Genomic DNA, 18065 nt, shown 5'->3' with positions numbered 1-18065 from the left:
TGCAATATTTATTTGTCTCTGTCACTGTGTGTATTTGGTGTATGTGTATATGACACAGTGTGTTTATGTTTCTCAGCGTGTGTGCCAGAACCGATGCATATTTGTTACGTGAGAAGTTATGTTGTTGTGTAACTAACCAGAGGTGTACTGTCTTCGTACCGGCTCCGAGTACGATGACCCCAATGCGCTTGCGTGTGTGTGTGTGTGTGTGCGTGTGCGTGAGTGCGTGCGTGCGTGCGTGCGTGCATGCGTGCGTGCGTGCGTGTATGTGTGTGTGTGTGTGTGTGTTTCTGTTTGTCTGTCTGTTTGTCTGTCTGTCTGTCTGCTTGCGCCAGTTTTGGTGTATGCAATTGTTCTTTATTACCGTGTATGAGAAGGAGAGGATGTGGTCGAGAAAGACAGATAGACTTTAACAGAAAGACAGACATACCGCCAGAACAAAGAGAAAGACAGAAATAGTTGATACAAAAAAACAGTCGCATCACCCAAACCACCTTTTCGTTTCTGTTACAGAAATACCAATGCCAGCTCTGACCGGAGGAGACTCACCTGATGGAGCGTGACGTCATTCTGACACACCTATACCCTTCATCAAAATCTTTACGTGCGTAAAAATATCAAAGGTACGAAGTCTGTGATCTCCAAGAACGCGAGGCTGTTCTTGTCTACGGTGACGGATCCAGTCGTCAGCATCTGCATGCCGAGTCTGATGCAAGTTCCGAGTATCCCCTCCATCACTTGTCTATGGCTCTTGTGAAGACGCACTGTGCAGTGGGCGAGTGTTAGAATCAATTTAAGCTTTGGCGGTCCCTCGAGTTTCTCAGACACTTGGCTTCAGACGGAACGGGGGGATGCCGACCAAGGCAGACCGCACATGTCAAGGTGTGAAATATCGAACCACTCAAGATCTCATCTATCAAAACTGAGTCTCTAAAAAAAATTAACATGATCGTGTGCCATGATAATTACAACGTACACCATAGAATGTAATATGTCTTCAATTGTGTCTAAACTTTGCGAACAGACATTTCCATCTGTCTCATAGTGTGCTGAACGCATTCTCGATCATCCAGCAACTTCTGCCCCCACGTCGGATTCTAAACATACACCGAGGGCTTGCTGATTCCATAAAAAGCATCAATAATTCGAGCAAGCGCTCAGTTTGTGCCACTGACACCATTCATATTTACCCAGGAAATCAGTACCACCCACACAAACAGCTCGAGAAGCTATAAAGACGGCAGTAGTGACATTTACCGATAACAAGGGTAATACAATCCACTTCCTCCCACCTGAATAACCCGGTGCCGGAAGGTAGGAATACTATCACGATTCTACACCTGTACTGACATTCAGACAGCCATTCACACTCAGCTGACCTCGAGACCGCCCGCCCCCACCAGTTCTTGTACCCCTGACCCCGTTGCCGCCTGAAAGACTCCCGTGCACATTCCTGTGTAAGCTGCCGTCATTCACCCTTCAGTGTGCTCGTGCGCACCGTGGCTTCGTTTAGGTCGACGGGGCAGAGCTCTTTATCCACCCATCTGTTGCCACTCTGGGCTGAGGAGGAGACAAGAGGATAAGATCAGGAGGCCTGTGGAAATATTGGGGGTAATTTGGACAACACTGTACCCCCTCTATAACCCGGCTTGGGCCGATACTTCCTCGTCTTCACTGTAGCCTCCACCCCCCACACCTTCTTCCACCTACCCTTTTCTTGCTGTCCACCCGATTATCGCAGAGATGAACGCCTTCGGGCTGAGCCGCTGAACAGAAGGTTTTCATAATTTGGTCAACAGTGGACTAAAGATACCCTACTAATATCTTTGACCAGACTCCCTTCTGACCTTTTCTATCCCCCCCCCCCTACCCCCACCTTTCCCTCATCTCCATCATCCTCCCTCGTTTGCCCTCCACCCGATCTGATCGCAGAGAGGAATGCGGGAGACGGGTATGTGGTGGGGGCTTGCACCTGTGGAATTCGGTGGCTTCGTTCCCAGAGCTGGTGTTTACTCATCGTGGCTGGACCGGTGCTCGCTCTCCTTACGCCGAGCGGTGTCTGTTTGACAGTGCGAGTCTGGGATGCTGAGGAGGAGGGGGAGAACATTATAGAGGCCTGCCACTTGAGCCTGTGATTGCGTGTCGTAACTCTCGCAATCACTTTCTCTTCTCTTTTTTTAAATTTTCCCCCCAGGCTGCTCCTGCTCGTCATTCTGCAGTGGCTGTAATGTTTTGTGGAAGTGGGTGCAAGTGTGTGTACATCAGAGGCGTTCCTCTTTGCCTGTGAAGTGTTATTGTTTTACCAAGTGCAGCTTGCAACTTCAAAATAACCTCTCACAAGGATTCCTATCCTTTGAATGCGTTTTTGTTTTTTTTAGAACAAGTGCCCTTTTTCAAGTGCCAGACATGGCAGGTGTTCTTTTCTTATTTCGTCGTTTACCTTGGGTAAGCGCGTGGTGATATTTGTGTGAGTTCCACTGGGTGCACGTGCAAGGCAGAAGCCATGTCGACGATACGCCGCGCCTATATGGAGATCTCCAACGGTATTCGGGGACTGAGGCTGCACCGAGACCAGTCTCCCTCCAACGTCAACACAGACACTAGTGCCGTAGCATCCACGTCAACGGCCACTGCAACAACCACCACCACTACGGTGTCCTCGGCGTCGTCGCTGTCCGTGTCGTCGCTGACGTCGTCTAAGTCGACGGTTATGTCGACGAGGGAGAGCACCACCAGCAGCAGCAGTAGTGGGCAGTCGTTAACGTCGCAGATGCAGGCGTCAGCCAGTGCCACAGCAGCGGCAATCAAAAAGACGATTCAGCGCGGGGCGGAGGGATCTTCAGTGGCGCTGGCCACGCGCTTTGTCAGGTCACCCAAGGCGGGAATCGCGAGGAGAATCAGACGCCTCAACCAATCCATCAACGGCCACCAGCAGCGAGTGTGTGCCGAGACGATGTCAGAACTGATGATGGACGACGAGTTCCTAGCCAAGTTTTTCTTGTACTTCTCTCCCTCTGAGCGGGGCGTGCTGTGCCAGGTGTGCAGGAAGTGGCGCCACAGTCTCTACAGCCCGAAGTACTGGCTGGACGCCATGCCGGTCGTCTCCTACAGGCACCTCAAGCACCAGGACCGCGGCACGCACACTTTACGCCACGTGTACGACAGCATCCAGCAGCGGGGGTTCGACTCGGTCTGTCTCTTTGGAGCGACGGACGAGGACGTGAACGAGTTCGTGAACAACTTCCAGACCTCGAAAAGCAACCTGCGCTCGCTGAGCATCCGCTGCTCCAACGTGAGCGACACGGGACTGGAGATCTTGTTCCGCAAGATGCCCTGCATCTACCGCCTGGAGCTATCTGGCTGCAACGAGATCACGGAGTCCGGGCTGTGGGCCTGCCTCAACGCCAAGATCGTGTCGCTCTGCATCATGGACTGCATCAACGTTGCGGACGACACGCTGGGCGCCATAGCTCAGCTCCTGCCTTCCCTGTACGAGCTGAGCTTGCAGGCGTACCACGTCACTGACGCCGCCCTGGCTCTCTTCTCCCCGAAGCAGAGCTACACGCTGAGCGTTCTCAAGCTGACGTCGTGTTGGGAGGTCACCAACAACGGCCTGGTCAACATCGTCAACGCCCTGCCCAACCTGACGGTGCTGGGGCTGTCTGGCTGCAGCAAGATATCTGACGACGGGGTGGAGCTTCTGGCGGAGAACTTGCGACGCCTGCGTGTGTTGGACTTGTCGTGGTGCCCCAGGATCACCGACGCCTCGCTGGAGTATATCGCATGCGACCTCAGCCAGCTGGAGGAGCTGTGTCTGGACAGGTGAGTGTGCTTGGTGTAGTGGTGGTGATGGTGGTGGTTGTTATTAGGTGTCGTTGTTATTGTTGCATTCGTGGCGTGTGTGTGTGTGTGTGTGTGTGTGTGTGTGTGTGTGTGTGTTTGTGTGTGTGTGTGTGTTTCTGTGCTTGTGTTTGTGTGTGTGTTTGTGTGTGTGTGTGTGTGTGTGTGTGTGTGTGTGTGTGTGTGTGTGTGTGTGTGTGTTCCTGCATAACTGGTGTAAACTTCTTGACTTTGCAAAGGGCGAGGGGGGGGGGGGGGGTCGGGGGGTGTAAATTGTGTTCTTTGCGTGTGATCGTGTATGACGGCTGCTTAATTCTTTGAAAATAAACTTAGATTTTTCACGTATCAGATGAGAAAGATATTGGTAGGACTGAACAAATGCAAAGCAAGAGTAGGAAAGGAAACATAGTTATATGGTGAAGAAAGACCTGAGAATCAAATGAGCAATGAGCAATGATAAAGCAAGGTGACATTTTCTCAGGTAAGCCGTCAGGTGTCGCCAAATCATTTCATGTGATACATACTCTTTAGGTAAACAATTCAATTTGAGGCACTGACGTATGTATCAGTAAACAGAGAGTAGGTGGAGGGGAGACAGACAGCCTAGAGACAGAGAGACAGACAGAACAAGAATAAAGAGTCGAAAACCAGAGACAGAAGGACAGACAAGTGGGCAGGCAAGTATATGGACCGACGAATCGACCAACAGGCAGGCAAGAGGGAGAGAAGAGAATACAATATTCTTCAACAGCTTAATTCAGCATGGGCAGTCGATCCTAGTTCAAGCAATTGACGCAGAAAAACACGAGCGCGGAAAATCAATCCGCCAACGTAAACCCAGAAACCCCGTCACAAAAAAAGGTGGCAGCAGGGAGACTGATTTCCAAGGCTTTTCTCCTGTGACGGTCCCACGGATTTTATCGACCCGTAGGTCTTAGTCACTTGTTCTTCGTCACATCCACTCTCAAGGCCCTTTAGAGACACCCTACTCTTTCTTTCCTTTTGCCTCCGCCAACTCGCCGTGTTTGTCTATCGCTCTCTGTCTCTCTCTGTTTTTGTATCTATCTCTGTCTCTTTTCAGTCTTGTATCTCTTTCTCGGTCTGTCTGTTTGTCTGTCTCTCTCGCTCTCTCTATCTTAATTTTTATGTCTCTGTCTCTCTATGTCCGTCTGCCTGTCTGTCTCTGGCTCTGTCTGTCTGTCGTCTGTCTGTCTGTCTGTCTGTCTGCCTGTCTGTCTCTGGCTGTCTGTCGTGTGTCTGTCTGTCTGTCTGTCTGTCTGTCTGTCTGTCTGTCTGTCTGTCTGTCTTTGTCTCTCTCTCTCCCCCTCTCTCTCTCTCTCTCTCTCTCTCTCTCTCTCTCTCTCCCCCCCCCCCCCCCCCCCCCCCGCTATCAACTGGTTAAACATGAAGACGACAAGCACCGCACGAATACGCGAGCTTGCCTTGAGTCATGCCGACTATCATGAGCACGTGCGTCATTGTGCAGTGCGGTGTGCACAGCCGCCCCAAACTGTACGACCCCGACCTGTTGTAGTGTGCCGATGTTCGTACTTCGTAGGCGAAGACGACCACGACTTCGTGTCCATCAGTGAGTATGAAGATGGCTGGTCAAGCCGATCATCGTCTTGGAATGACTGTCACACTGGGGACAAGGGTTTGCCGGGAACTGGGTGGTGGACTGTCTGCTCTGCTCTGCTCTTCCGTTGCATGCGTTTGTGCACAGGTACATGCTGCATATTCACAAATCACCTCTCTACCTTTTTCAGTCCTCGATCTTTTGTCCCCTCGACCTTTTGCTGTCGAAATTGTGTCACATTCGACCTTTTGTCGCACTCGACCTTTCGACCCTCGACCAAAGGTCCTCGACATTTTGTGCTTCGACCGTTTGGCCCTCGACCATTTGGTTCTCATTTTCCTTTCTGATCCGTTGCCGGTTCCTCGAAGGCCCCGGTACCAGAGTGGATCAGGCCGCGGCAGGTGATGCGGCTTTCGGCAGCTTCTTCCCAGGTGTCTGGAAATAGGAAAGCTTCCAGAGAGTCTTTGTAGCGCTTTCGTTGTCCTCCATGTGATCGTGTGCCTGATGCCAGCTCTTTATGTGTGATAGGGTGGAGTGGAAGGGGGGAAATAGGCCAGGAAGCATAAATAAGACGCCAAGACAGAGGTTGCGATAACGTGACTTTTAATTAACGTACACCAGAAGCAAACACCAGAAAGTAGACACCAGAAAGCAGTGTAGATTCTCCTCAGTGAGCACACGTAAAAGGAACCTAAACACAAAACTGCTGCTGACGCTAGTCGCGAAACACAAGAGCACGAATTCACAAGTCGCGATAAATTTGGGCAGAGGTTCGACACTTTCACGACAACAACATATGAGCAGCACCCAGCTCACTCGATGATCGGTCTCACTAAACGCGTCTGCTGATCTAGCCTAATGCTCTCCCTTTTAAAGGCTGGTCACTTCCGATACCCTGTGGCGATGCAGAGAGCCGTGTCGGTGTCACGCACCGGAAATATTACGCACACCGGATAAGGCTCATTAGATTACAACCAGTTACAAAGAAGGGGGGAGGGGTAAGAGACTAAAACCTCCAAGCCACCCTGTCATCTTCTATGATGTACCCTGTCAAAAGAAATGACACCCACTTGACAAAACGCCGTCCAACGATACCCAGACAGTCTGGCGGCACATTACATAACGACCACCTAAATCTGAGATAAGAGGTTAGAAAGGAATCCGGTCAAGAGTCTACCCTACGATAGTAAACACACAATAATCCTAGCGGGAGACACAACTTGGGTCAGGGGAAGATAATAGACAGGGGAGGCAACTGGGTCGGGCAGGAGATAATTACACAAAAAGACTGGGTACGCCACTTGACTACATCCCCCCCAGCTCTATACCAACTGCGTCCTCCCAGGTACAGCGCCTCGGGAATAGCTGAAAATGACATCTATAAATCAAACACAAGTTCACCCAAGTGAAACAACAAATAAAATCAGAAACGGTAACGGATGACACTCACAGTCACCCAACCCATTCATACAAGACACAATACAACAGACAATCAATAATCATAGTGTACACACAGTCTCTTAGCTGAGCACAATAGCTAACAAGCAAGCAAGGCATGGTTACGCCACATGTGTGACTGAAGAGTTTTCATGATTTTACGAGGGGGTGATTTAGCTGGGACTTAGAGTAAAGGGGCAGGACAAATTGAGCACAGAATCCCACAATGTTATCGGGTCAGCGTCGTGAAGCTCTACGGGGGCTGGGGCTGTCGCAAGCCGATGCTCTTTCTCTGTGAGCTGCTGTCGCAACAACGCTTCCAGGTCTTTGCGAATGTGTCCTGCTGCTTTCCGCTCAATTGACACCTCTTCACACTTGAAAACTAACCGCTCTCTAAGTTGGCGTATTTCTAAGTCCTTCTGAAAACGTTCATCCTGTAACTGTTGTTTGGCCTCCAGTTCCTTCTTCAGTCGGGTCTCTAATCTGTCAATGGAGGCCTCGTGCTTCGACGTCAGCTGTTCCTGAGCAGTCACAACCTCCTCTGTCTGACTGCTCTGCTCGCGGGGCGGTTGCTTGATGGATGTTGACTGCTGGTCCACACGTAGCTCACTGGGCTGTCTCCATGACAACGGTTGTTGACTCCCTTGACGCTTGGTAGGGCACCTGCTCTGTAGGTGCCCGTGGCGGTTGCAAAGCCAACAACGTGGCTTCGCGGACGGTTGCTGTTGACGAGAGGCAGCCGGCGGGCGTTGGTGCAAGGCAGCTAGAAGCTCTGCTGACTTGATGGCGAGTTCGCTGACTTGTAATTGCAGGCTGCGTACCTCAGTGCTGCTCTCTGTTGCTTGTTGTTGTTGCTTCGTCACCACCTCGAAATCTTCCCTCATCCACCTGAGAGCTTCTGCACGGACTGCCGCAAAAGTGACAGCCTCACGCCCTCTCACAAAGCGCATGAGGTCCCGTCTCATTGCAGGCAAGAACAGTCCGTGCATGAATCGATCACGAAGTGCAGCATCGGAAACCGTACCGGCAACAACAGCATTCGTCTTCACCTGCAGAGCCTGCAACCTGTGGGCATATGAGAGAATGCCCTCCTCTTGACTCTGGGAGATGCTGTAGAACGACGCTAGTAGAGTGGAAATGCTGGCGTGGTCCCCAAACGTGTCCTGCAGGATGGTCAAGACTAAGTTGGCAGTGGCAGTCGCCTGAGGGGGGTGCAGGTTGATCTCCTTCTTGGCAGGCCCAGCAAGTGACTGGATCAGCCATTCAGTAGCCTCGCCGCCCAGCGCCTCCAGGTTGAAGTGGGCAATGATGCGACGAGCCTCTGTGACGTAGTCGTCTAGCAGACAGCCATCTTTGCTGCTAGTGAAGAGGGGAAGCCTGGGAGGAGAGAACATCTGCCACTGGGGTCTAGGAACCCCGTCGACCGCCATCTTGGATACGCCGAGTACCTCCTACACTGCTTTCCCTGCTTTCTGGTGTTAAACTACGGCGTCTCTACTTCCTGAATCCTGCTCGCTTGCGCCAGATGTGATGGGGTGGAGTGGAAGGGGCCAGGAAGCATAAATGAGACGCCAAGACAGAGGTTGCGATAACGTGACTTTTAATTAACGTACATCAGAAGCAAACACCAGAAAGTAGACACCAGAAAGCAGTGTAGATTCTCCTCAGTGAGCACACGTAAAAGGAACCTAAACACAAAACTGCTGCTGACGCTAGTCGCGAAACACAAGAGCACGAATTCACAAGTCGCGATAAATTTGGGCAGAGGTTCGACACTTTCACGACAACAACATATGAGCAGCACCCAGCTCACTCGATGATCGGTCTCACTAAACGCGTCTGCTGATCTAGCCTAATGCTCTCCCTTTTAAAGGCTGGTCACTTCCGATACCCTGTGGCGATGCAGAGAGCCGTGTCGGTGTCACGCACCGGAAATATTACGCACACCGGATAAGGCTCATTAGATTACAACCAGTTACAAAGAAGGGGGGAGGGGTAAGAGACTAAAACCTCCAAGCCACCCTGTCATCTTCTATGATGTACCCTGTCAAAAGAAATGACACCCACTTGACAAAACGCCGTCCAACGATACCCAGACAGTCTGGCGGCACATTACATAACGACCACCTAAATCTGAGATAAGAGGTTAGAAAGGAATCCGGTCAAGAGTCTACCCTACGATAGTAAACACACAATAATCCTAGCGGGAGACACAACTTGGGTCAGGGGAAGATAATAGACAGGGGAGGCAATTGGGTCGGGCAGGAGATAATTACACAAAAAGACTGGGTACGCCACTTGACTACAATGTAAGAGTATATATGTTATGGTTCTGAGGCAATGCATGAACAAGTTGTGTTCAGTGTATAAAGGTCACTCAATCGTAGCGATATTTCAGTACACTGAATTGTCTGTAGCTTGACAGGTTCCAGGATAGGTACTAATGTCACATGACACATGCTGACGGCCCGCCGAGAGGCTGCGATGTTTACCAGAGTTAACTAACGCAGAAATGGTGATAGTGCAAGACTGACAGTTAGGTGCCAAGGTCGCTTCGTTTGAATTGTTTCAGTCGTCGATGTAGACTCTCCCAGCCCAGAATTTGCTGTTGAATGTCAGTTGGATGGTTCTACGAGCGTGGCAAAAGATCTCCGCCGTTCTCTCTCTTGGGAGGCCGAGACTAGCGCCATTCTAAGCAGTCAACGCTAATGCAACACGTTGGCGTCGACTTTAGCTACCAGTGATTTTAAACTACTCACCCTAATTCCAGCGATTGCGGCGAGAAAAAGTGCCAATGTGACACTCTGCCGAAGCTATATTGGTCGGCACAAAGACAATGGCGAGACAGCGAGGCCTGAAGAGCCAGGGAGAGAGGATGAGAGATATGATGATGATAAAATGCGGAAAGTGGCGCAGAGGCTTTTCCTCTGTCAGCGTGCCAAGCGATCAATGCTACCCACTTCGATCGGGTCTGACGATGTGCCCGTGCCAGTGCCAGACCTCGAATGAAGACATCTTAGACTTTTAGCGCCAATTCTGGGCTTCTGTGTTTGGGCTGACATAAAACAGGAGTGTTGCGTTGGTGGTAGTGAAAAATAGATGCCTTGAATTGCGGGTTGGTTGTTAAACAGCCAAGGCAAGTACATTGGTAATCGTACTGCGAAGGAAAGATGGTACAAAATAAGAGAAATTGAAATGAGATACCAGGGGGGCTTTGTCAGTGGTTGAAACGTGCCATTTGCTTCTTTCTGTCACCCCCCTCACACACACACACACAAACACACACACACACACACACACATGCACACACACACATACATACACACGCACACACACACACACACACACACACACACACACACACGCACAGCTTTAAAAAGCACCACAACGAAGATATCTGAACAATTACTGAAGCAACCTTCGTGTTTTATTTATTTCTACGTCTTCATAACATTAGCCACTATTGACTAAATGTGTTTTAGCAGACTGGGAATTGAGAGTGAGAATAGGGAGCTGATGGTTCATGTGTGTGTGTGTGTGTGTGTGTGTGTGTATGTGGGTGTGCGTGCGTGCGTGCGTGTTGTGTCTGTGTGTGTGTGTGCGTGCGCGCGAGTGATTGCGTGCGTGTGTCTGTCCTTGCGTGAGTGTGTGTGTGTGTGTGTGTGTGTGTGTGTGTGTGTGTGTGTGTGTGCGTGTGTGTGTGTTTCTTCCTGGTGTATAGTTCAATAAACAACAAGAGTGGTTTTATAATAACAGAAAAATGCGGGAAAATGACAGTAATAGAACGTGGACAGTTGTGTTAGCGGTCATGAAAAGAGACTTGTTGATAACAGCCATACCAGCTCACAGTTTTGCTGCGAACAAAGGGTCATCTCCGGGCAGTGAAGAAGATCAAAAAGCCGAGTCTTGCGTTTTCAGGAAAGGACTTTGACAAGGCCCGGATGGGGGGGGGGGGGGGGAGGGGGGGATGGGGAGAGAAAGGCAGGGGGGGGGGGTGTATTGGGTGTTATGAGAAATTCGACCTTCCAGGTGGCTTTAAATAACTAACGTCAGGATCTGGCGAGTCGAGTCAAGTTGCCGTGTACGCTGGTGTTTTGCTTTTGTTTTTATATTTGTAAAGTTTTGATTTGTTTGTTGATGTTGTTCTTTGGGTGTTTTTTTTTAATACGTGAGTCATGTTGCGGTGAGTTTGTGTGGTGCAGCATTGTTTTGGTTCATTGGCTGAATGGTTATTTGTATTCCGTCTGAGTCTGCTGCTACTTTTCTGTAATGTTCGTCATGTATGGTTCACTTGTTATAGTTATCACCTAAACAGAACGCTCCTTACTTGGAAGAAAACAATTGCACTTCAATTCATTTTATTGGCACCAGCTGATATAACAGGATGCGACCCCGTCAATAACGAGATTGATCTATAACACCTCACGTATCCTCAGCTTTCATCTAGCTTCTTGGATTTCTTCATTTGTAGCTAAAAAAAACAAAATATATAGAAACAATATCTCCCCAAATGGAAAACTATGGCACTTAGCATTGATTTCATTGGCACAAGCTGATATATCATCATGCGAACCCGTTTATCCACAATATCTCACATAGCCACACTTTTCCTGCATATGGCAGAGAGAGTGTGTGTGTGTGTGTGTGTGTGTGTGTGTGTGTGTGTGTGTGTGTGTGTGTGTGTGTGTGCGTGTGTGTGTGTGTGTGTGTTCGTGCGTGCGTGCGTGCGTATTTGTGTGTGTATTTGTGTGTGTGTGTGTGTGTGTGTGTGTGCGTCTTCGTGTGTCTGTCTGTGTCTGTGTTTTGTGTCTGTCTGTGTCAGTATCTGTGAGCGTGTGAGAGTTTGCGTGTATGGGTGTTAGTGAGTCTGTCTCTCTGCCGGGTCGCCCTTGGTTTTTTTTGTATACCCGTCTGTCAATGCGTCTGCCTATCCGTCCGTTGGAGTGTCTGTGTGAGTCCAGGTGTGTTAATATCATGAAAATGACCCCGAGTTTGTTTTTTCTCAAAGACAGGAATAACCCACAACAATTTCAAAACTCTCTTTATTCTTGTTGCTTGTCCTTTGAACATAAAATTCCCATAGCAATCCATATTAGAGTTTTGTTTGGATTTCTTGTGAAAGTGAATTTCAACACTACATGATACCTTTTTTTGGCCTTCTTGTGAAAGAATGTTAACAATATATAATAACTTTTCTTGTGAAAGGATTTCCATAATAATTAATAGCTTTCTTGGCGGCTGAATTGTGAAAGAACATCCGCAATATCAAAGATTTCATGGCCTTCTGGAGAAAGACTTTCAATAATATAATAATATTCAGCCTCCGTGCACTATTATTGATGTGGTATTTGATTTTCATTGGCGTGGGTGAGTTCTGTATTATTTTCTCCAACTATTGTGCCAGACCTTTAGAATGTCACGGCCTGAAATCGTTAAAAACAGGAATGGAAATCCGAATACTTGCAAAGGTCATAGACGCATGCAGTGGGCGATGGATGAAAAGAAGAACATATAAATAAATGAGAACAGCAACATAGGAATAAAGAAATGTGGAGGAAGAAGATGGGATGGCTTAATGCAAAACGACTGTTTTCGTCTCCTTAGTTGTTCTTCCGTAATTCGTGATATGATGCGCAGTTGCCATTGGAACAATTAAGGAGTGTTTGAATTGTTGTGAATGTTATTGAATGTTGGAATGTGCTAACGCCCGCATAATGGCTCAGACTTAATTAATTATCTGAATAGGCTTATTTTAAATAAGGGGTTGACATTTTCTAAGCTGAACTGCAAACAACTGGTTGCTTGTCTTTGAGTGTCACCGTGACTGTGTTGGTGTGTGTGTGTGTGTGTGTGTGTGTGTGTGTGTGTGTGTGTGTGTGTGTGTGTGTGTGTGTGTGTGTGTGTGTGTGTGTCACTGTTTGTGTGTGTGTGTATGTTTGTGTGTGTTGAAGAATGTCGATTGCTGTTAGTCGGATGAGGGATGTTGGGTGAATTTGTGGGTTTGGTCGGTGAGTTGGTGGATGGAATGATTAGTCAGTTGATTGATATGTCGTTGTTGCCGCAATATTATCGTTGTTGCTGTTCTTGTTGTGCAGTACTGCTGATACTTAAGTAATTAAAACAATACTCAAGGATGATTCATTTTTTGTGTGTACGTATAGCTTCTGTCATAAAGAATCAATATATATTTTGTGAATGTTTATTGATGAACACACTATTGTGCAGGTGTAACCTGGTCACGGACATGGGTATCGGCTACCTGTCTACCATGGCCTCCCTACGGAAGCTGTACCTGAGGTATTGTCAGCAGGTGCACGACTTAGGCTTGCATCACGTCTATTCCATGAGGAAACTTACTCACCTTTCCCTGGCTGGTAAGACGTGGATACATGTGGAACAGTGTGTGTGTGTGTGTGTGTGTGTGTGTGTGTGTGTGTGTGTGTGTGTGTGTGTGTGTATGTGGATGTGTGCTTGCCTGTCTGTCCGTCTGTCCATCTGTCTTTTGCACTCTGCCGGTCTCTCTCTCTCTCTCTCTCTCTCTCTCTCTCTCTCTCTCTCTCTCTCTCTCTCTCTCTCTCTCTCTCTCTCTCTCTCTCTCTCTATTTCTCTCTCAATTAGGTGGATTGCGTCCGTTTTTGCGGAAACATGAAGAAAAACGTCGTGACTGTCTTGCCTTTTCTTTTCTTCTCTCGCGTTGCTTTCACTTTCGTCTTACCCTCATTGACGAGCCGCAGGAGCGGCGAGTCATATGGTCTCGGCTCGAAAGCTGTCTGTGGAGGCTGCGTGCTATAATTAGCTGACCTGCTGCGCGAGCAGTCACTGCAGAGTTTTGAGATAACTTTGTAACACGTTTTATTTTATGCTCCTCAAGAATACAACTTTGGGCAACGTGCCACGTAAAACTACACGCAACAAGGATTCAGTAGGTACCAAACATGCCTTGGTCAGAAGTAGAATGTAAATGAATCTTTATAAAGAAGTAGGCTACTTCAAACGACAGCCACAGCCACGGTTGGGTTCACGGCATCAAACCGATGCGACTCTCCGTCATATCATACACGTAATCAATCAAATAGATGACTAATAAACATGTAAACTACATGTATACGTCTATGGTCGGACATAAGAAAGGAGAGCTTCCCCCGGGCCTGTGCATGTGTTGTTCGTTGTGCGTGTGTAAATGTACACAACAAACTGACGACAAAACTGAGACAGACCTCTTTCGCTTCAGTCTTGCAGAATTTAAAGACGAATACAGGTAGAGCGTGCATTATACTAACTGTTTGGTAAAAGTATAAAACGTTTCTTTTTATAAATAAGTGGCAGGCTTACAGGAATACAAAGAGGCGCAAGTTGAAAGTAATGGATATATCTCTGGAAGATGCCATCAGTCCAAGTTGTCAAATGAAATCAAAGATGACAGAAACAGAAGTTTTCCATACAAATGTTGGTGTTTCAAAGGAAGTTTGCATTCTTTCAGATAATGATATAGACGAGGTGGCTGTTTGTTATGAAGTTTCAACAAGCCAACATTCAAATGATTTTACTTCATCTACAGATTTTCTAAATTCAGCATTTCATAACTGTCATTATGAACTTGGAATCAGAGAGAGACCGTCTTTCCATTGTCATTCATGCCATAGATTTTTGTTTCAGAATCAATGTTTCACATGGCGTTCACAAGAGAGCATGCGAAGTTTCCGACAGTCTTTAGGATTTGTAAAAAAGGCCGTGTTTTGCTGTACATGCAAAAACTACCTGTCAAAAGGGAAAGTGCCTAACAGATTGCAACAAAATTCCTATTTTAAGCTCAGCCACACGCCGACATGGAAGTTCAATGGTACTTTCAAACTTTTTCTTCTCTTCGTCGTATTTGATTTCTTTCTATTTCATAAGTCGAGTGCATATGATTTCGGCTCGTGTTCATCGTGAGATGGACTTAGTTTCTTGTTCTTCTTATTTTTGGTAAAGGCAAGGTACGTGCGCGCTGGTAACCATCTGTTTCATTGTTCGTTCCCATTAGCTGTATATTATTGCACTGCGCACTGCACTTAGCTAAGAGCGCCTGATGGATATGATCTTTGAAAATAGATTTTCCTTTTTTGCAAAAGGACAAGAAACCTCTCCCTCGTCTTTGTGTCCGCCGAACGACGTCCGGAGCGAGCGGCCATTAGCTTTCCTAATACATAGGATGTAGACCAGGATGGACTGGAGGCTCCGTCAGCAATTTTGTCATCAGAAAACGCCACTCCCACGCACTGGGCGCAGCGCTAAGGCGTACTTCAAAGTTGACTTTTTCCCCGATCCTAGAGAACTGTTGTGGGTTTTTTACCCTTCAAAAAAGGGGAAAAAGAAGAAACAAAGAAGCTCGATATGCAGACTTCAGAAAGGACGTTGCCCTTTTCTGACATTTAGGAGACACAACTGGCACGAGCTTTGTTTAATGGTTAGCCGTTGTAGAAATAAATAAAACAACATTTAAACACTAAAACAAAAGTAAAAAAATTCAAGTGGCGACCTGCCAACCATAATGTTTTGTGCCTTATCACTGGAAACAAACAATTATTATTTATTTGGCCTAAACGTCTTTCTCTTCTATGGAAACAGTCCTTGTGTCCATGGTTAGCGCTAATGGAGACGTTAACTGCAAGTAACATGAAGGCTTTATTTTGAACTGAGTTCTGTTTGTAGAACTAATTGCGAAGTTCAGCATTGGACTGCAACCTTGTATGACTGCCCCCTCTAATACGGCAAATATACCTTTTTTTTCTAAAGAAGAGACCCAAAATACACCTTTCAAGTGCTAAATTTGAATAGCTGCTGCGGGGGAAGACCCCCGCCTGGCCAGCCCCTGTACCCCTACCTCCCTTTGGAAGCCCCACTCTCTCACACACAATGTCACGTCCAACCTTGCAGACTTCTACAGTTCGGTGTCTTCTCGCCTTTGTCCTTGTATAGTTACAGCTGTGATGGCGCAGACAGGAGTACACAACGTTGGTTGGTTGGATTTCAAGAGATTAGTGGTACAGCTGGGAAGAGTGTAATCAGTCAAAGAGGCATGACTCTCTGCGAGGCACATAGCTTTAACGCATGGACCTATTCCGATCTAATGCAGTTGGTTTAAATAGTGTTTTATTCAGTTACATAAATACAAAGCCATATATAATAAATGTATTGTATGATATATAAAACATTTATTGTATGATTTATAATAAAGGAGCACAACAAGATGAACTTATAAATGTACTCTTAGAAACAAAAGAATAATGCGGCGGATGATATTGTAAATGCATACTAGGCTATTTAAACCAACTGATGCAGTTCGGTGTCTCCGGGTCTCTACACATATCTTCTTATATATCAATAGTTACAGCTATTGTGGCACAAACCAGAGTAGAAGCCGATTCTTGGTCTGATTTGACCACAACTGGGACTGTGGTAGATCAGCATCAGTGGCCGGGTCAGACAGACGTTCGAGCAAACATGACTCTCTCCGAGGAGAGCTTTCTCGAAGTGACCAAATCCAAACTAAATACAATGCGGCATCGGATCACCTTTGTCGTAATATAGCCACATCTACATGGTGTCGCAAACCAGCGTACTTCAAACGTCCTGTTGGTCTGGTTTTAACAGATCGTCAAGTTCAGCCGGGGATAGAAAGTCAGACAGATGAAGCAAACGTGATTCTTTGCGAAGAGAGCATTCCCTAAGGGACGCAACCCAATTCAGTGGCTGACATCCCTAAAGAGACAGCGAACAGCCCGTATTGCCAGGCGAGGGGTGTTACTATACGGTTTCAGGAAACCCGCACACGACAAGAAATAACAGAATGACGAACGATTTCCCTGTCGACAGAAGAAATAAATGCATGAGCTGTTTGAAGGTTGTGGGTTTTCAGCAGTGGGTTCACGCTCTCTTTCACATGCAGCCGTTTTAACAATTGAGGTCTACCGAATGACGTCTCACAACGTGCGTGGTCGTCCTTGGCGGTCAAGAAAGCCGCCGCGATCATTGCGCAGACGACACTTCTAGACCGCCAATATTTTTTGTGCGCATCACGTGCTCCACATAAATCGGCCGGAAACGAAGCAATTGGGAAACCTGGATAACATTCTTTGCAGTACATGTATTATAATTCTTCTATCGTCTTAGACTTTTCATGTTCAGGGTGTGTGTGTGTGTGTGTGTGTGTGTGTGTGTGTGTGTGTGTGTGTGTGTGTGTGTGGTGTGTGTGTGTGTGTGTGTGTGTGTGAGTGTGTGTGTGTGTAGTGTGTGTGCGTGTGTGTGTGTGTGACAACCGCATTACTAAGCTACATTCGATGTGCTTTAGCACAATGGGCTAAAAATACAATCTGGTGATCTGGTGATTGTATGATCTAAGAGAGAAAGTAAAACGATAGCCAAAACGTAACAGAAAGTTCATTTACAGAAAGATGCAGGTGCATATTGTGGAAAACGAAGGCGAAATCGTTAACTTGACTTGCAAGCTGCAGCAGTGCCGATCACTACAGCAGTGATCGATCCTGTCACTGATTCCTTTCTGCTGAGTCTATAGATTCTGGCAAGAGCAAATAATCCCAGCCTTGATCCCGGTGTATTCACTGCTGAATGAATTACTGCGATAGGCTCACCACGGAAATGAATCGAATTTCCTCGCCAGACCAAAGAGATTTCCCGAGATTATGAGCACCATGTTGCCGTGCAGTTCTCGTGGGGAAAATCCTGGAACGAGAATCGAATTGGATTGCACGCAGGTGCTCGTTTGAAGGTAGTGGATCAGCTATTGGACTTTGGTCATTCAGTTCGCAGAAAAATGAAACTTCTTCTTTTTTTTCATTTGTTTGTTTGTATTCAAGTGTGTGTGTGTGTGTGTGTGTGTCTGTGTGTGTGTGTGTGTGTCTGTCTGTCTGTCTGTGTGTCTGTGTCTGTGTGTGTGTCTGTGTGTTTTATTCTTCATTCTTTTTCGTCGTTTCATGTGTGTATAGTCGTAGGGACTAATCTAGTTGTAAGAAAGGACCATATGGACCTAATGCTATTATCCTTCCATAATGAAGTTTTTGAGTTCGAGTTCGAGTTCTTCTTCTTCGTTCATGGGCTGAAACGCCCACGTACACTCCTGTTTCGTTCACTGTATGACCGTTTTTACTCCGCCATTTAGACAGCCATACGCCTCTTTCGGGGGATGCATGCTGGGTATTTTCGCGTTTCTACA

The 18065-nt window shown here is 47.2% G+C and overlaps 2 protein-coding genes and 1 long non-coding RNA gene across 3 annotated transcripts in view; all 3 read left to right on the top strand.

Annotated features, from left to right (window-relative positions):
- The window catches only part of LOC138959495 (activating transcription factor 7-interacting protein 1-like), a 364173-nt gene that overhangs the window by 247693 nt on the left and 98415 nt on the right, over positions 1-18065 (top strand). The window lies entirely within an intron of this gene.
- LOC138959481 (uncharacterized) overlaps positions 1-18065 on the top strand; it is a 66026-nt gene that overhangs the window by 19123 nt on the left and 28838 nt on the right. The gene's annotated exons all lie outside the window — the stretch shown is intronic.
- LOC138959480 (F-box/LRR-repeat protein 16-like) overlaps positions 529-18065 on the top strand; it is a 36479-nt gene continuing 18942 nt past the window's right edge. The window contains exons 1-2 of the mRNA XM_070330995.1: positions 529-3822; positions 13079-13227. Of these exons, the coding sequence (XP_070187096.1) occupies positions 2504-3822; positions 13079-13227 (1468 nt within the window). The 5' untranslated portion in view covers positions 529-2503. The remainder of the gene's footprint in view (positions 3823-13078; positions 13228-18065) is intronic.

The sequence above is a fragment of the Littorina saxatilis genome, linkage group LG2 (assembly GCF_037325665.1).
Source record: "Littorina saxatilis isolate snail1 linkage group LG2, US_GU_Lsax_2.0, whole genome shotgun sequence".
NCBI classification, from domain to species: domain Eukaryota; kingdom Metazoa; phylum Mollusca; class Gastropoda; order Littorinimorpha; family Littorinidae; genus Littorina; species Littorina saxatilis.
Note: the sequence above shows the minus strand (reverse complement) of the source record. Positions and strands in the feature narration are given on the sequence as shown.